Source organism: Rhinopithecus bieti, unplaced genomic scaffold, assembly GCF_001698545.2.
Source record: "Rhinopithecus bieti isolate Rb0 unplaced genomic scaffold, ASM169854v2 scaffold_3767, whole genome shotgun sequence".
Classification (NCBI taxonomy): Eukaryota; Metazoa; Chordata; class Mammalia; order Primates; family Cercopithecidae; genus Rhinopithecus; species Rhinopithecus bieti.
Genome location: NW_016804149.1, coordinates 381276 through 401155, shown reverse-complemented (window position 1 = coordinate 401155; position 19880 = coordinate 381276). Strand labels below are relative to the sequence as shown.

Below are 19880 nucleotides of genomic sequence, written 5' to 3'. Positions count from 1 at the left end.
GGTTTAAGCGATTCTTTTGCCTCAGCCTCCCAAGTAGCTGGAACTACAGGCGCGCTACCACACCCAGCTAATTTTTTTTTTTTTGTAGAGACAAGGCTTCACTATGTTACCCAGGCTGGTCTTGAACTCCTGGGCTCAAGTGACCCTCTGGCCTTGACCTCCCAAAGTGCTGGGATTACAGGTAGGAGCCACAGTGCGTGGCCCAAAGACATTTTTTAATGTATATTTACATAATAGCAACAGCTGCAAGGACAAAGCACATTTTCAGGAGAAAACAATGGTTTTGTGGGAACTCCTTTCAGTGTTGAACATTAATTTGTCCCGATTTTGTAATTTCAGGGTGTAATGTATAATTTCAGCTGGAGTAGCTCCACGCTGCTTAAGCATGATTCCTGATAGTGGTCATATACTCTGTCTTCCAAGAACAGCTTGGTCTCGATGCCATGGAGTTTGTTTTTGCTGACACATTTGTCAACCAGGAGCTAGCTAACAACTTATCCAAAAAGCAAGGACAGAATTTTAGACCTAGAGAGGAAGGGAGGAAAGGGACAATTGAGAAATTGCTTTGTCTATTTAAAAGAGGCTGATTCCTCCATTTGGTGAAAAAGAAAAAAAATGGAACAATCCTTTGGTTTAATGAAGGATTCCATGGATCATTTGTGGAACGTCTCTGGTGGTCGTCCATGCCATGGTTTCATTTGTTTTTTAACTTTCAGTTTGTTTTGAGTCCACTGATGTGGTTTCAAATGATCTAATATGTGTTCAGCTGCTTTACTGCTGTGCAAATGGGGCCAGTGTATCTGACCACGAAGAAGAGAATATTCTAGTCCTGCCTACTTTCAGTATACTTGCTTGGACAGCCTCCCAAGAATGAGTTAGGAGCTTGTTTATGATTACTGTATCGTTTCCTGCCTAACCCATTGGTTCCTGTTTTCATTATAGACTCTCAAAATTTTTCTCAGCCAATCTATTTGATCTTGAAGAAAATGCTGCTGGAGACTGTGGATATGCACCTTAAGTTTTTTTTTTTTTTTTGACGGAGTCTTGCTCTGTTGCCCAGGCTGGAGTGCAGTGGAGTGACCTTAGCTCACTGCAACCTCTGCCTCCTGATTGATTCTCCTTGCCTCAGCCTCCCGAGTAGCTGGGATTACAGGTGCTCACCACCACACCTGGCTAATTTTTGTATTTTTTTAGTAGAGACAGGGTTTTGCCATGTTGGCCAGGCTGGTCTTGAACTCCTAACCTCAGGTGATCCGCTCACCTTGGTCTTCCAAAGTGCTGGGATTACAGGTGTGAGCCACTGCACCCGGTCTAAAGTCTTAGGTTTATAATAACAATGTGATGAACTTCCCTGGGAGAATTTATTTCTTCCTGTGTCTTGGGTATTTGGGCATATTCTATGGCTAATAAATGGATAGCCCACACTTTCTGCTGCATATTTATTGTGTCTTATAGAACCTGATCAAAAAAAATTTTTTTAAGTACCTTGAGTTTTCCAATTACTTGTTTATTACTTGGGCAATAAAGAATATAATTAAAATAAAAAAGAGAATTTCAAACCATTATATAATAACATTTTCTTTTAAATGGAGGATTTCTAAATTAAATATTAGGAGAAAGAGATGTAATAACAGAAGAAAGGAAATTTACCGGGATTGCAGCTGCAGTTCCCAAGATACACAGGAAAAAAAGCCCAGTCTTCATGCTTTCCAGATCTGTGAACCAAGAAGATAATTATCAGTGGTAGGGAAAAGTTGCCTCACGAAAAACTGAAAGATAATCTTAGCAAATACTGAGCTTGATATTGTCCTTGGCACATAAAAGTGATTTCTATCTTTGTGGATTAATATGTCTGAAAAGACAGATCGATGGCAGGTCTTACTCAGTTGTGTACCTGTGAAAATTACTCCCTGATTTTTTGGTCAGGCCATGTTTGGCAGAACATATCTCTGTTTATGACTGTACTTCTTTGAGTAAAGACGCTGTGCAGATCTCAGGTCTTAAGATTTGTGAGTATTTATAATGAAAAAAAATCACGAAATGAAGTAACGTGGTATGTCAAGTTTGAGTAAAAACACGCCGCCTGTTTAGTGGTAAAGAAACACATTCATTCAGTGAAGATTTTTAGTCATACAATACTGCACTGCCACAGAGTCATAGACCTAGAGGGCATTTATGTTCATCTAATTCAGAGGTCTTTACTGGCAATCTGTGAGTTGGGGGTGGCCTTCAGATAGGTTTGGTTTGGTAGGCACTGTGCATTTTAAACCAGTATTTTAAATTCCAGAGGTTTCATGTCAAAATCCAAATTTCCAGTTTCTCTTGAACCATCTAACCTCTTAGCAACAACAGGCCTTCATGACAACAGTTGGCTGCATCTGTGTTGAGACTACCCTCTGTAAGGGATGCTGGCGTTTGTGCTAGATCGCTCACTTTTGTTATTTGCCTTTCATTTGAGTTTAGTTAGTTCCAAACGAACTCTTTAAGTTTAGAAATGAGACAAGTGAGGCTCAGAGAGGTTAAGTAAGTCGTCTCCAGATGAACTCTGGGTCTAAGGCTTTTCCCACACACGAGTTATATTATTGTGGTTCTTGAAAGTAGTGGGCAGCCTACATTTTTTTGCAGGGTATCCCTGAGTCTGGTGGTCTGATCTCTAACTGGGATTAGGGCTAGTTTTTAGTATTTAATGGAGGTTTTATGGATCTCCCAGACATACTAGATGACTCCTTTAAATTATTTTTTGCAATCATAAACACATTCACAGAGTTTTAAATAAGACTTTGAGGTTTATAAAGAAACTAAGCAGTTTCTTCTGCTACTTATCCCAATATTTCTACACAATATGCTTAAATGGATATTTTAAAATATATTAAATATTACTCTAGGGATTTAATATTGCAACAACTATCACTTCACACACACGCACGCGCACGCGCACGACACACACGCACACACTTCTCTTCCTAAAATAATTTTATCACAATTCTTGTTTAAATTTTTATTTAACATTCATGACAATGTAATATTCTTCACAGTTGAACCAAGTAGTAGTTTCATGTATTGAACCACACTGACATTTCTTTTCTTGAACAATATTTTGGTTTTGTTTTGATTTAGAAATTGCCTTCCTTTTAAAGCTTTTTACATACTTTTTTGTGCACCCATCACTTATTCTTCCTGAATTTTCCAACAAAATTAAAAATTTCCTCTTAATATGGTAACAACAATAACAACAACATAGCAACATTAACAACCCCCTAAGGAAATCCCTCGTGTTCATTTCCCCCCTTGGAAGTGGCGCTCCCAGAGTCTCAGATTCCTTGCTTCCTTTGGACTGGTGTATTCCAGGCTGCTGTGCGGCTTTTCTCCTGGGGTTCATACTTGGGGTCACCACACCCTGGTAATCCCCTTTGTCTTTTTTCTTCTGTTTGATTTCTTGCTGCCTAGGTCCCATATATTTTTCTTTCTTAGTTTTCTCCCTCATTTTGATGAAGCACATACTCCATAAGTTTCTTGAGAAATCATACACAGGAGACAGAATTTTAAGGTACTGCATATTAGAAAAATACCTGTATTTTACCCTTCACTTGGTACATAGTTTGACTAGCTATAGAATTCTAGATTGGAATTTTTTCTCAGAATTTTTTTTAAAGCACTGGTCTATTTTCTTATAATTTCCAGTGTTGCTAGTAAGAACTCTGATGTGAGTTTTTCCCCGAAGTTTTTACGAACACAGTATTTTTTTTCTTCTTTATGGGTGCTTTTACATTTTTACATTTGGCCCCAGTCTTCTGAAATATTACCATCTCCGCCTTAGCTTGGATACTTTTACATTTATTTCAGAAACTCATTAGGCCCTTTGAATTTGGAAATTTATGTATTTCTGTTCTGGGGAGCATTTCATGTGTTAGTTCTTTAATGGATTTGCCCTTCTATTTTTTGTCTTTTCTTTCTGGAATTTATATTAGTTAAATATCAGAATTCTGGGGTTGATTCTCCGATTTCAAATCATTTTTGCTCTTCTCTTCAATAGTGTGTCCATCATTCTGGGAAACTTTCTCAATTTTACCTTCCATCTCTCCCATTGATTTTTTTTTTTTTTTTCCCTAGAGATAGGGTTTCACCATGTTGCCCAGGCTGGTCTCAAACTCCTGAGCTCAAAGTGATATGCCCACCTCAGCCCCCCAAAGTGCTAGGATTACGGGGATGAGCCACTGTGCCTGGCCTCTCTTATTGATTAAAACAATTATATTCATATACTTCATTTTCTTTTTTAATTTTATTTTAAATTGACAAATAATAATTATACATATTCATGGGGTACATAGTGATGTTTCACTACATATAATGTATAGTGATCAGATAAGGATAATTAGCATATCCATCACCTCAAACAGTTATTATTTCTTTGTATTGGGAACAGTGTCCTCTTTCTAGCTATTTGAAATATATAATATCCTACAGTGGTATAGAGCACTAGAACTTATTCCTCCTATTAGCTATAGTTTTATGTCCTTTAGAAAATATCTCCCTATTCCTTTCTTCCCCTCACCCTTCCCAGCCTCAAGTTGTACTTCTTACTTCTATGAGATCTGTTGTACTTCTCACTTCTATGAGATCAACTTTTTTGCTTCCACATGAGTGAGAATTTATTTCCTGTTGGCTTCTCTTTTTAATATTGTCCTGTTCTTTATTAGTGTGACATATGTTCTTGTCTCCTTGAGGATATTAATCAAATATTTTGAAAATTTCCTCTGCATCCTGCATTTTCTGTTTCCTTCTTGTTCCCTTTTTTTTCCCAGTTAGTTTGTTTTGATCTTTGTTTTTCATGTTGAAAGCTTTTCTCTAATATTTGACGTATTTGGCTGTCCATTAGTACTTAGCAGTGAGTCACTAGAAAGCCAATTAGAACTTTATGGACAGGGCTTGGAGGGCTTCCAAAGAACAGTTCCATGGAGCATTGGAGGGTTCCAAGAGCAGGAATCTGACAGTCTCGATGGGGCACCCCAAAGGTCATTCTCAGATATTTTAGGGAAATTTTCTTTTCTCTAGAGGAGAAATTCTTTCCTCTTACCTTGGGAAGCAAATATAAACCTGCTAGCATTCTGTGAGATGAGTGAAGAGACTGGAGTTGTCTCACTTAGCCCTAGGTTTCTGTATGGCTCCACCTGCCAGCTGACATTGTGCTTACCCTGAGTGCAGAGCCAGAGGATAAGCTTTTTCCTGCTTGTGTTGAAACATGGAAGTCCTCTGCCTGTGCAGGCAGGAGGAAGGATCTTGAATCTAAGAGTTAATCTGATAGGCTTTCAACCAATACTCCAGATTTCAGCGTCTATCTTCACCTTGCCTTTCAAATCACCTGGTGCCTCCAATTCTGGAAACTTGCATGGGTTCTTCGGTGTGAATGGCTTCCTTCTTTGTCTATGGCATCCTTCTCTGCAGACTCTTAGGTTTAAGCTTTCCCTGTTCTAAGTCAGTCTTCCATCTTCTAAAGATGTGTTGACACTTATCTTCTTTGTCTCCTCTTCTTTTATCTTAGTCACTGTGAGTCTGTATTATTACTATTCTTTTCCTATCATTATTCTGGAATTTTAGCAGGGAGTGGCAACATATGTACATGTTTCATCTCCATTTAACAACAGATGACTTCCATTTCATATTTTCTTCATATTCTCCTTATTTTCCTCCATCATTATCATCATCATTTTTGGTGTGACACATAGGAATTTCTATGAGTCTTTGGTTCTAACTCAGCAAATGAAGGTTCCCCCCCACCTTTTTTTTTTTTTGAGACAGAGTCTCATTCTGTTGCCCAAGCTGGAGTGCAATAGTGCAATCTTGGTTCACTATAACCTCTGCCCTCCCAGGCTCAAGTGATTCTCATGCCTCAGCCTCCCAAGTAGCTGGAATTACTGGCATGTGCCACCATGACTGGCTAATTTTTGTATTTTTAGTAGAGACGGGGGTTTCACCATGTTGTCCAGGCTGGTCTCGAACTCCTGGCCTCAAGTGATCCACCTGCCTCGGCCTCCCAAAGTAACAGCAAATGAAGTTTCTATTGAAGAAAACGGGGCTATAGCATAGGCTTCCCCATCATGTTAGGAACAAGAACACATTTTTACCTATCTCACTATTCAAATAATGCAGGGTGGGCCACCTGTACCAGGGAACAGTGAGTTGGAAGAATGGAGAGTAAAGCTGCACATAGAAAGTGGTTTGGGATTGTGTGTGTGTGTGTATGGTGGGGTAGGGGGTGGGAGGATTGAATCAGGGGTGTGGGGAGAAACAATCATTTACAACCTTAAATAAACTAGTCTGGACTAATCAATTCCCAGTTTTAATGAAAATGACATGTACTTGGAGACTCACATATAATTCGTCTAAGTGATCCCTCTGAAAATGACTCCATATAACAAGGAGAAATTTAGAATATTAACAATGGAATGCATGTTTACTTTATTTAGAAAGGGTAATGGCATATAAAATATACTTGAAATTTCTATTGCCATAGTGCTTTGGGTTTACCAAATAAATTTACAAATGGGATATTACCTTGTTTGATCTTTACAACAACCCCAGGATGTGGCCGATGAAGAACAGGCCTAGAAAGCCTACAGTGTGACATGCTGGAGGTCACCGACTCTGTAGAAGGGGAGCTGGGATTGAAGCGAGATTTCCTGGCTCCTAGTCCAGCTTTTTTCTAGCTGTTTTGAAAATTCTCCATTTTACCTCTTACAGAAAAGGTGTAAGGAAGGGGGGCAAAAACTAAAAAAAATCCCAAAACAAACCAAAAAAAACACCACTGGGACGAATTGAGATTTCACTTTGAGTTTGAGTTTTTAAAGAAAAGTTCCAAACATTTAAAGTAGTAAGATGGTATATACTTGGCAAAATGCACTTTCTTGTGTTGAAGGAAAAGGCTTATCTTAGAAGGTTGGTTGGATTACTTGATATCAAAAGTTTCTTTAAATAAAATATCTTATGTTCTAAACAAGGCAAAAGCATAGGAATTCAGTTTTCAATGAAAGAAAATGTATTTAAGTAAAACATGGAGCAACCTCTCCCCGCTGCCCCAAACTCCAATACATTGAAAAACACCTTACAACGAGAAAAGCATTAAACTGTCAGGAGAGCTGGATTCTGTCTCTAGCAGTGTCCCTGACTGCCAGGAGACCTTGGGAAAGTCACTTGCCCTTTTTTAGATACAGTTTTCTCAAGTGATGAACAATGAAGAGTGAGACCTAGATGATCCTCTAGCCCTAATATTTTAGGATTCTAAAATTGAAAATAATTCCATTAAATTTATGAACCTTAAATTGCTGCTATCTTTTCCCTTTAAACTACTAAACCCACGAACATATATTCCATGATTTTTATTGTATTAAAATAAAATATTTTATATATAGTAATTCATGCTTAAAGTAAATATATAGACTGTATTATTGATGATAATTTAAAACATTCTATCCTGTTAGTGAATGCTAATTGTAAATAATCATTGAAAATGCAGTTTCTTTCCTCTACATTTTAAATTCAACGTTTACTTATTTATTCATTTATTCCACAAATATTTATTAGATTTGTGGAACTATAGTCACTTATATTTTATTTTATTTATTTATTTTTATTTTTGAGACAGGGTCTGGCTCTGTTGCTCAGGCTAGAGTGTAATTGCAATCATAGCTCACTGCAGCCTCTGACTTCTGGGCTCAGGTCATCCTCCTGCCCCAGACTCTGAAATAGCTGGGGATATAGGTGCACACTACTATGCTCGGCTAATTGTTTGTATTTTTTTGTAGAGATGGGGTCTTGCCATGTTGCCCAGGCTGGTCTCAAACCTCTGACCTCAAGCATTCCTCCTACCTCAGCCTACCAAAGTGCTGGGATTACAGAGATGAGCCACTGTGCCTAGCCTTATGTTTTAGATCAGTATGTTATTACTATTCTACTGTTTTTGAAAACTATAGAAATACAAAACAGTATGATTTAGTGCAGGGTTTCTTTACCTTGGCACTATTAACATTTTGGCTTGATGATTCTTTGTTGCGGGGGGGCTGTCCTGTGCATTGTAGGATGCTTAGCAGCATTCCTGGCCTCTGCCCATTAGATGTCAGTAGTGAGCCCCCATCCCCCACCAGCTAGGGACAACCAAAAATGTCTCCAGACGTTGCCAAATGTTCCATGGGGGGCAAAATCGCCCTGATTGAGAACCATTGGTTTAGTGGAAGCAGAATGATGCTTTCAGATTAGAGAGACATGCATTTGAAGTCTGGAGCTACATTTGCCATCTATATGATCTTTGGCAAGTTACTTAGCCCCCTAAGCCTCAGATTCCCCATCTAAAAATGGGGATAACATCTGCCATGGTTAATTTTATATGTCAACGTGACTAGACCATGGGATGCCCAGATATCTACTTAGACATTATTCCTGCTTATGTCTTTGAGGGTGTGTTCTGAAGGAATTAGCATTTGAATTGGTAGACAGAATAAAGCAGATTGCTGTACCCAATGTGAGTGGGCATAATTCAATCCATTGGGGACTTGAACAGAACAAAAAGGCAGGGGAAGGAAGAATTCCTTCTCTCTCTCTGCCTATCTGTTTGAGTTGGGACACTGATATTCTGCCATTGGACTGGGACTTAACACCATCAGCCCTCCAATTCTTAGGACTTCAGACTTGGACTAGAACTCACATCATTGGTTCTCAGGTCTTCAGACTTGAATGGGAACTATACAATTGGCTCTCCTGGTTTTCCAATTTGCTGACTGCAGATCTTGGGACTGGCGCCATTAATGTGAACTAAGTCCTCATTATCTATATCTATCTACCTACCTACCTACCTCCCTACCTACCTACCTATCTCTTATTGATTCTGTTTCTCTGGAGAACCTTGACTAATAAAACATCTAATTCAGTTTTGTGAGACTTAGAAGAAATGATACCTGTAAATCTGCCTGATACCTAGGAGATGCTTAATAAATTTTAATTCTTTTTTCTCTCATCTTCCAGATAAGTTAAGTTGTGATTATTGAATAAACAACTTAGATTCTCAGAAAATAATGTAATTTAAGTTTTGCTGTGAGGTCAGAAAAATTGTCCAGTAGAACATTAAAGTCCATTCTGGCCACACATTTAGGCTCCTTTTAATGCCAGGAGTGTTTCCGACATTCACCACACGTAACAATGGAATTAGGCACATGGAATGCTATCCTATTTTCTTACAAATGGTACAACTTAAAGGGGAAGCAAGAATTATCAAAAGTGTTGTGTGTCATAAGGCTCATTTCTTTTTGACTTTGTTTGTTGCAGCAACATGCACAGCTAATTAAATTTGAGAAAATATTTATCTTTTAATCTGTCCACATGATCTCACAAGTTCCCTTCATTTCCCTAAATCTAAATGTAGCTGAATGAATCAAAAGGAAAGAATGTCCAGTTGGTGAGAGCTTACATCACTCATTCATTTTTTAAATTCGTTCACTGAGTGCTTACTAGACACTGCCTAAGTACAGGGACATATAGGTTCTGTCTTAAGAGTTTCTGCATGTGGAAAATCTCAAATTGCTTTTCCTCTGGTCTCACACCACACTACCATCAACACAGAAGACTTCTGTGACCAAATGTGGAAGATTTTTCGTCATCAACATGCAAGTAATCAACTCTGCAGCAGGCACCAGCTGAGTGTCTTCCAAATGAATTCTGACACTGTGTAACTGGAGATAGCGTCAGATCCCACAGGTTGAGGGCTCAGTCTCACAAGACATCTTCCCTTTCCCAGATACCAGTCACAAGATCAGGCCTCCAGAACTTCGGACTGACTGGTTTCAAGTTGGGCTTCCATGACTCCCTCTTTGGGTTCGATTAATTTGCTAGAGTGGGTCACAGAACTCAGGGAAACACCTACTTGGGTTTACTGGTTTCTAATAAAGGATATTACAAAGGATACAAATGAAGAGATGCAAAGGGCGAGGTATGGGGGAAGGGGCACAGAGATTCCAAGCCCTCCCCAGAACACACCCTCTAGGAACCTCCATAGGTTCAGTTATCTTGTAATTTCTTCAAACCTTGTCCCCTTGCGCCTTTTATGGAGACTTCATAAAAGGATAGGCACCATTGACAACCACATAGAAATGTGTTTAGACAAAAAGGGTATGCTTTAGCGCTCAAAGGCGGAGTAGGGAAACCCAGCAAGGCCCATCTGTTCAAATTCTTTTTGGCCTCTTTTTTTTTTCCTTTGAGGTGGGTCTCACTCTGACTGTGAGGCCGGAGTGCAGTGGTGTGATTTCTACCTCCTGGGTCCAAGCGTGCTCCTACCTCAACCTCCCAAGTAGTTGGGGTTACAGGCGATTGCCTCCACACTTGGGTAATTAAATTTTTTTTTTTTCTATGTTGCCCAGGCTGGTCTTGAACTCCTGGGTTCAAATGATTCTCCCACCTTGACCTCCCAAAGTGCTGAGATTACAGGCATGAGTCACTGTGCTGGGTCTCTTCTTGGCATCTCCGTGCAACATTCCTTCCTCCAGAATATGGAGGAGAACCCTTTCTGAAATGGGGGTCTTATAACCTACAATCTCACAAGGTAGGTAAAGGCAGGGGAAGATTAGAGTCCTGCCTTGGGGAGAAAAAGTAGCAGGTAAAAAAACAGAAGATTAGAGAGAGAGATCCTGTTATTCTGAGGTCCACTTATGAGGCCTAAAGTGCACCAACATTATAACATTATAACAAGATCTATGGGAGTTATGAGACAGGAACCATGGATGAAACATATATATGTGTGTGTGTATAGATACATATATGTATATAATGTATATATGTATATAGATAAATGTATACATATATAGATACATGTATATAAGTACATAGATACATATATAATATGTAGTATACATATATGTATATACTATATATGTGTATCTGGAGATAGTGTCAGATCCCACAGGTTGAGGGNTAGAGAGAGAGATCCTGTTATTCTGAGGTCCACTTATGAGGCCTAAAGTGCACCAACATTATAACATTATAACAAGATCTATGGGAGTTATGAGACAGGAACCATGGATGAAACATATATATGTGTGTGTGTATAGATACATATATGTATATAATGTATATATGTATATAGATAAATGTATACATATATAGATACATGTATATAAGTACATAGATACATATATAATATGTAGTATACATATATGTATATACTATATATGTGTATCTGGAGATAGTGTCAGATCCCACAGGTTGAGGGCTATATGTATACTGTATATGTATATATGTATCTATATACTTATATACCTGTATCTACATATGTATTATATACACATATCTATATATGTTTCTATATACTAATAATGTATCTATAAATATATAACATATTTATGTAAAATCATATAGTGCAATGTGATGATTACATACATAATGCAATGGAAAGAGAGATCGGAAGCATTTTTAAGTTAGGTAGTTAATAATAGCTAACTTTACTATGTCCTAAGTGCTTAAGTTCTAGGCACTATTCTAAGAGCTTTGCACACACATATTCTTTAAATCTTCTGAACAATTCTATCAGGTAAGCACATTATTGTAATCATTTCACTAGTAAGGAAACTCAGGCATAAAGATCAAGTAACTTGTTCAAGGTTACACAGCTAAGAAATGGCAGAGCAGATATTTAACAATTCTGTTTGATTTCAGGTCTGTGTTCTTAACTACAGTGTTCTTAACTACTGCATAGAGATGACCTCCAGAGAAGGTAATTCTTGATCTGAGGTTTGAAAACTAACAAACAGTAGTTAGCTGTATGAAGGATGAGAAGTGTACTCTACAGGGTGGCAGGCAGCAGCATGGGTGAAGTTGCAGAAGCATCGAGTCTCCAGGATGTTAATATTTGGGTCTCTAGACTGTCAGTAGGGGAAGTGGGCTGCGGTAGACAAGGCTCAAAAGCAAGCAGATAGCCATATTGTAAAAGTCATAGTGCATTAAAAAAAACTTAAAAATTCCAGCCATAAAGCTATAGGGACCCAAATAATTATTGTAAGCGTGTATGTGTGTGCATGCATGTGTGTATGTCTCTGTGTGTGTGCACACATTTGTGGACAGGGGTGATGATATAACCAGATTTGCATGTGTGACAGCTGTGTGGAGGACAGACCAGTAGCATGACCTGTGAGAGACAATTGTAACATCAGGGTGAGGTGGTCAGAGCCTTACAGTTTGGCTGTGGTCTTGGGAGTGGAGAAAAGAGGGATAGATCCAGGCTGTACTGGTTTGTGAGAGCTGTTTGTTACATTTCAAGAATTTTTTGAGTTGGTTGTTAAAGCCATCAATTAAAAATTAAATTACATACATGTATAATTAAATTAATTATATTAAAACAAAGAAAGTAAATAGTAAAACTCATCACTTCATAATTATTTTACTATTATCTACTCTTTCGAGGTTTTTTACATCTATTACATCTGTTGGTGGAAACACCATATGTGTTCTGCATGTCTCTTCCTGAATTCTGTTCAGTGATGTTACATTGGTAGCTTAAAATTAATAGCAACAGGAGGCAGAGAAACTGTAGGCATACAGGGGTGGGTCCCTGGCAAAATCCCACCTTCAAGCCGAAAAGCCTGAAACCCACAGCCCAAAGTGAAAACTTCCATTCTCTCCCGATTGGTTCTTTCTGAAAAATGTCTTTTTTACCAATAGAATATTGCCTTTGCCAAAACTACCTATGGCCTGCCCTGTCCCCATCCTGTGCCTATAAAGACCCCAGAACTCAGCCAGCAGAGGGAAGAAGCAGCTAGAAGTCAGGAAGAAGCGCCTGGACATAGGAGAGAGGTGACCTGATTCAGAGGAGAGGGATCTTCCCTTTCCGTTCCCTTTCCAGCTCCCCTGTCCACTGAAAGCTGCTTTCATCACTGAAAAAAAAAAAAAAAAAAACAAATCTCCACATTAACCATCCTTCAATTCATCTGTGTGACCTCTGAGTGACCTCATTCCTCTTGGGCACTGGACAAGAACTCGGACACACTATGTGCAGGTACCCAAAAAGGCGGTCGCACTGGCCTTTTGCCCTTGCTGGCGGAAGGCAGCCGCCCCACGTGATGAGGCAAACGGCTCACTGAGCTGATAACACACTGCTATCTGCGGACGGTGGAGCTAAAAGAGTATGGTTACATGCCCTCTGGGCTTGGGATGGCAGGTGCCCACACCGGGACGCTGGTGAGGGGCCCACATGGAGTTTGCTCCTGCTGGTGCCGAAGTGGCCAGTTCCTGCCCTCGCTTGCTCAGGTTCCTGCACACATTTGCCTGCGGGATCCTTCCTGCAAGGGATTGAGCAGGGTGGGCTGAGTAAACAAGGAAACCCTGCGGCGAGTTCCATGAAGGGGTCAAGAAAATATCCTGCATCAAAATCATTTGTGGTGGGAGGATCAATCACACCATGAAAACTGTCAAGTGTCATCCACCTCTCCCTCTCTCAGAGAATGGGTTGTTCATTTACCAAAACACAACTGGATAGTTCTAAGAAATAATTAAAAAAAAAAAAAAAAAAGAACAGATAAAACTTAATGATGAATTAAATATTATAGGAATATGAGAAGGAAAAGTCTTGAGTTATCACATTTCTAATTTGAGCAACTTAGTAAATGGTAGTATTAATTACCAAGGTGAAGGATTATAGAAGGAAGGTTTGGTTTTAGAAGAAAGATAGTGAATTAGTTTTGGGCTTGTTGAATTTGAGTAGAGATATCTAGTAGATACTTGGGTAAATAGGTCTGGAGGTAAGCATGGAGTTTGGGGTTACAGATGTAGTTTGGATGCTGTAGCATGAGCAGTTATTCAACCAGTTGAGCAGAGAGCTGGAGCCAGAACCCTGGGGAGTGAAGATCATTAGGCACCATCAGAGGATGGGAAGAGCTAAAGATACAAACAGTGAGAGAAACAAGAGTCACATGAGAAAAGGGAAGTGTTAAATGTCACAGAGAGTTCAAAGCAAACAAAGTCAGGAAATTATCCGTTGCCTCTGGAAGTACAGAGGTTATTGAGGAGCTCAGGGAGAGCCGTTTTGTTGCCGTGGTGTCGCTGGATGCCAGCCTGCAGTGATTGGAGAGTGAACAGGCAGTGATGAAGTGAGGACAGTGAGTGTAGACCACTCTAAAAATGATTGGCTGTGCAAAGGACAGTAAGGTAGTAGCTTAAAGGGAATGTGCAGTTACAGGAAATTTATATTTGTATTTGAATGTGATCATTCAGATTCCCTTCCCTTCCCTTCCCTTCCCTTCCCTTCCCTTCCCTTCCCTTTCCTTCCCTTTCCTCTGTCTTTTTTTTTTGAGACAGAGTCTCACTCTGTTTTCCAAGCTGGAGTGCAGTGGCGTGATCCAGGCTCACTGCAACCTCCGCCTCCCGACTTCAAGCAATTCTCGTGCCTCAGCCTCCTGAGTAGCTGGGGTTACATGCATGCACCACCAAACCCAGCTAATTTTTTGTATTTTTAGTAGAGATAGGGTTTCACCATGTTGGTCAGGCTGGTCTCAAACTCCTGACCTCAGGTGATCCACCTGCCTCAGCCCCCTAAAATTACTGGGATTACAGGCATGAGCCACTGTGCCCGGCCCCAGATTTTCCTTCTATGCTGAAGGGAAAGGACAGGTAAATAAGGAAAAATTGAAGATAAAGGGTAAGAGAGGAGATACGGTAAACAATGGTGACCCCCAGTAAACCGCAACTTCTGGGCTTCATTTCCCTATGACGTGGGCCTTAAGATTGCTTTGACCAATGTGACATTAGCAAGCATGATGCCAGCAGAAACTTGGTAAACCTTTGCACACTGGAGTTTTTCCTCTTGGTGGAAACTATCAGCCATGCTGTACAAAAGCTTGAACCAGACTACTGAATGATGAAAGACCACATGGCCAGAACCTTGCAGGATAACAGACCCTCCTGGATGATTCAGCCCCAGATGTGCTCCTAGCTCACTGAAGCCAAATGAATTAACTCCAGACAAAATCAGCAGAAGAATCATGCAGTCGAGCCCAATCCAGATTGAATAATTATAAGCAAATAAAGGGATGTGATTTTAAGCCATTTAATGTGAGGGCATACTGTTTTACAGCAACTGATAACCACGATAAGGAAAAACAGATCAGTTGCCAAAACCATTAGCAAGAAAATATTTCATAACAATTAAAGGCGTAAGTTTTGAAATAGGATGTCATAGGCTCTGATACTTAATTTGCATAATTGAGCAAATTGTGTAGCTTTTGGGGTCTTCAGTTCATTGTCTATAAAATGGTATGAAGATTAAGTGAGACGATACCATCTTAGTAAGTCCTGGATACATATTTGCTGGTCTACTATTAAAGCACATGTGAAAGGTTTAACTACAAAGAGAAGGAGGAACTCTTGATTCTTTAACACAAAAGGGAGGAAAGTTTAACTGTAAGGGTGTCTTGAGGCAGGGTTCCAAGGAATATTAACATATTAAGATGGATTTAGTTATACCTTCCTTATATTTATTTAGCATTTCACAGTTTATGAAGTGTTTTCTTATATATTCTCTCATTTGATTCAATAAAGAAAGGAGGGATATAATTTTTAAATGTAAAGAAACAAAAGCTTGAAGAGTCTAAATTATTTGGCTGAATGTACAAGGCTTAAGAGGTGAGCAAGAATTAGAAATGCTGAGCTTTGGACTCAGTAGCCAATATTCTCCCCAAACAGACCAGTGAACGGCTACAGACTGGAAGCCAGAAGTTCTGGCTTTGGGCCCTGGCTTTGCCAAGTACTAAATACTACGTTGAACAAATTACTCTCTCTCCAAACTTCATCTATAGGATGGGAATAACAGTTCCTTCCAATGTCAAAGTAGTCACTGAGGTGAGGAAGCTCTTTGCAAACTCTGAAGTACCTTACACATGCAAATGATTATTATTTCCATTGTTCTACCTGCTGCCTCTCATTGGTAACATCATTAGAGTCATTTATATCTTGTATTAACTACATATGTCTTGTGTTAAGTGTGATATAAGGGAAAAGAACCTTAGTGTTTCTCCTCCCTTTTTCCGTATCTTCCTCCCCTAGGGGATTTCAAGCTTCCCAGGAGCTAGTTCCAGAACATATTTACTTTTAGTTCACTCATTAAACACAAACTCACCTATCCTATATTCTATACTTGTAAATCTTTGTTTTTTGCTTGCATCTAAACCATACCAAGGAAATAGGAATATTCCTGAATTAGGGCTGGGCATGGTGGCTCATGCCTGCAATCCCACCACTTTGGGAGGCTGAGGCAGGCAGATCACTTGAGGTCAGGAGTTTGAGACCAGCCTGGCCAACATGGTGAAACCCTGTCTCTACTGAAAACACAAAAATTAGCTGGGCGTGATGGCAGGCGCCTGTAATCCCAGCCATTCGGGAGGCTGAGGCAGGAGAATTGCTTGAACCCGGGAAGCGGAGGTTAAAGTGAGCCACGATTGAGCCACTACACTCCAGCGTGGGCAATAGAGTGAGACTCTATCTAAAAGCAATAACAAAAAATTATTCCTGAATTAATATCTTTCTATTCTCAGGTAAGAGGTATGTTCACATTGTTCTTAACCCAAAAGGAGCTATCGAATGCTGAGAATCCTGGCATGGCTGTATGGAAGACATTTTAAGGCAGAGAACAAGTCTAGGGATTGTCATATAACCTCAGATGGCCACTTGTGCAGGCTTTTTGAGAGCCAACATTTACTGCATGGTCCCGAATTATTACTGAGTCCAAAGATGGGACTATTTTTTTAAGAGTTTTTTCCATCCTGTAATTGAAAACAAAATTTAAATGCAGAGTATGGTCATGTCATTTAGAATGATTCGAGCAGGAAACCCCTTCAAGTTTCAATTATAAAGAAGATGCCTATGTTTTATTTTTGAAGGACCTTGTGGGACAATCCAGTATCTAGCCTATACAACACCTTGTGTTCTTCCGTCATGTTCCACGTTGTCCTTCAGACTAGTCACTGGGCATTTTTGTCTCACTGAGCTAATTGTATTTGCCACATATTGATCAAAAATAATTTCATGGCCTTTAGCTTCTTATTTTAAGAACTGAGCAAATGTGCTGATTTGTATAAGTAAGACAGAATGGAGAACTTTCCTGGGAAATGAGAGATATTTTGAAAACAACTGTCATATTGAAGACTCAGGGAGGCTTAATTAGCTGATGCTTGCAAAGTACTTTGAAAAATCAAAACCATGATGTCCTTGCTAAGTATGATGAATACCATTTATTCTTGGATGAGTAAAAAGTCATTTATTTTGAGACATTCGAGTTTGGTGTGCACTGACTACAAAATACAGATTATTTTTGCAGAAATAGAAAATAAGACTCCAGATGAAAAATGCAAAAAATGAGACAAATTTTGGAACACACAGAGTTATTATTCTCAAAGACTTAAATATGCAGTATTGATGTGAAACTAAATAAATATTATTTTGCTCAAAGGCATGAGCTTATTCAAAGGCAGCCACATAGTTTAAAGGACAGTTGGTATGGAACTGGAAGATCTAAGTTCCAGAGTTGAACTGCCTTTTACCAGCTAAGAGACTTTGGTCAAGTCACTGGTTTCTTCATCTACAAAAGAGGAAAAATAATAATGCATTTTCTTATCTATCTTCTGGAGTTGTTTTGAGATTCAAATGTGATCCTACAGTTATTTGGTAATTTCACCAACTGTAAAACTGAAATGAAAGATGTTATCATATCTCTGAAACACTCATAAGGCAGAAAATGGCTTAATAACCCCAATAATGAATAATTCAGACACTTTAATTCATCCCTTTACTAGAGTCCTTAGGTTATTTCTTTCTTTCTTTCATCTCACTATTTCTTTTCATGGATTTAGAGAGGTTAAAGATGAGGGATGATGGGTAACTGGAAGGAGAGCCCTTTCCTTCTGTTAGGAACAGGGTGTATCATTACAAAACTTTCAGGAGAACCTCAGCTGGAATTTTAAAAGATGATAGCTAGACAGCATTTTATACAGAACATCCAGCATTTGAATTTCAAATGCCTAGAGTTTTTCTATTGGCTGACCCATGTACCATTAAAACAAATCTCCAGAGGAATCATTTGTCATGGCAGAAATAGGTCTCCCATTAAGAGCCAAACGCCCACAAATGTCAACTCTATTCTAACTCTCTTGGGTAGTTGCCTTGAGACAATTTCTTACATTTCTTATTTAATAGGTATAAATATTGTGGTAGAGATTGCTGTAAATTCTTTGCTATTTCTCCTATTGAGAGGTGGAGTCTGATTCTCCTTTCCTTGAATCTGGATTGGGTTTAGTGACTTACTTGGCCAATTGATTGAGACAGAAATGATGTTCTGGGACTTCTGAGGCTAGGTCATAAGAAACCTTGGAACTTTTACCTGGATCTCCTGGAAAACTCATTTTGGGAGCCTTGAACAATTTTCTGAAACTGTCATGTCACAGAAGACACTTCAACCGTTCTACCAATCCCAGCTTTGCATCTGTCTTCACAAATGCGCAGGACATATGAGTGGAGAGATCTTGGGCCACTCCGGATCAGCTCATCTCCTAGCTGAGTGCCTCTGAGAGGCCTGCCCAAATTTCTGACCCACCAGATCTTGAGACATTATGAAACAGTTGTTTTGAGTTACTAAGTTTGTAAGTGGCAATATATAATTGGCTATAAACATTAAACATTTTTGTGTGGAATAGCACTCAAGTGTACTCATTAGTAGTAGAATCACTTATGGTCATCAAAGTATTATTTTAGTGAAAAAGTACATTTTTATTTTAGACCATTAATAGTAGCTCATACAATGGCATATACATTTCCTGAGATTTTACTATATGCCAGGTTCGATGCTAAGCACTTCACCTGTGTACCACCCATGCGCTCCCATCTGTGACCCTCACCTCCATTTCACAGAACTACCATTCAGTGAGTGCTTCCTGAACATCCCTCTTTGCCACTGTGCCCAGTCAGCAGTGAGGAGCATGGAAACCAAAAGGCACCCAGAGGGATGGTTTTTCAGACACATTCTTAAAGGTCTGTTTCTTTCTTGCTCAGGCAAAGTTAGTCCATTCCTCCTTTTCTATAATGTGTAATTGAGGGATTACTTTAATTATATTTAGAGGATCCCCTAGGCTTATCTTACCCAAGCTTGTGCAACAGCCACCTTTCACCACCTCTTAATCATGCCTTTCAGAGTTTCTCATCTTATCGTACCACTCACTAATCTCACTGTGTCTCATTCCAGAGCTCTAGATGGGATGGATCCATCCAAGGAGACAGTTCCCTGTTCTTTTTCTCAGGTATCTGCCAGTCCTTCAGAAAGGGTCCACCACTCCTGCCCTGTGTTATAGCAGGAGAAATTATATTGGCCATATTTATTTTTCTTTGCTCAAGTCCTGCTATGGTATCTGTGCTACTATTTTCTCTTTCTCAGAGAAAGAGAACGCAGGATTTTCTCATATTTACGTTTATTTATTTTCCTCCACTTTTTGTTATATTTGGGATATAGACATTTGAATATGGCCAGGATAGACGTGCCATAAAACTAGGAAGCTTCAGTTTCAGGGCCCCTCACTTGTGCAGGCTCCATAGAAAGTTCTCGACTTGATTTTGACTTTTATATTTTTAAAAAAGAAGGTCCCAAACATAAGTATGAACTCTTGGCTTCACAAACCCTGAATCTGCTCTTAGGATGGCTCACCTGAAGTCCTGGCGTTTGTGATATTGCAGTAATTTAAAAATATCTGAATGATTGACTTCATGTTGTTAATAGTATGACAATACACCTTTTAAAGCCTAGCCCCTGAAATTTTCAGATAGTTTAATCCTCTTCTTTTTCTGCCTTTAACTCTTCTCCCTACCCCTTAATT

General features: G+C 39.3%; 1 protein-coding gene across 1 annotated transcript in view; it reads right to left on the bottom strand.

The window, feature by feature from the left end:
* The window catches only part of SPARCL1 (SPARC like 1), a 56959-nt gene that overhangs the window by 24852 nt on the left and 12227 nt on the right, over nucleotides 1-19880 (bottom strand). Inside the window, exon 2 of the mRNA XM_017866850.1 lies at nucleotides 1651-1715. Within this exon, the coding sequence (XP_017722339.1) occupies nucleotides 1651-1704 (54 nt within the window). The 5' untranslated portion in view covers nucleotides 1705-1715. The remainder of the gene's footprint in view (nucleotides 1-1650; nucleotides 1716-19880) is intronic.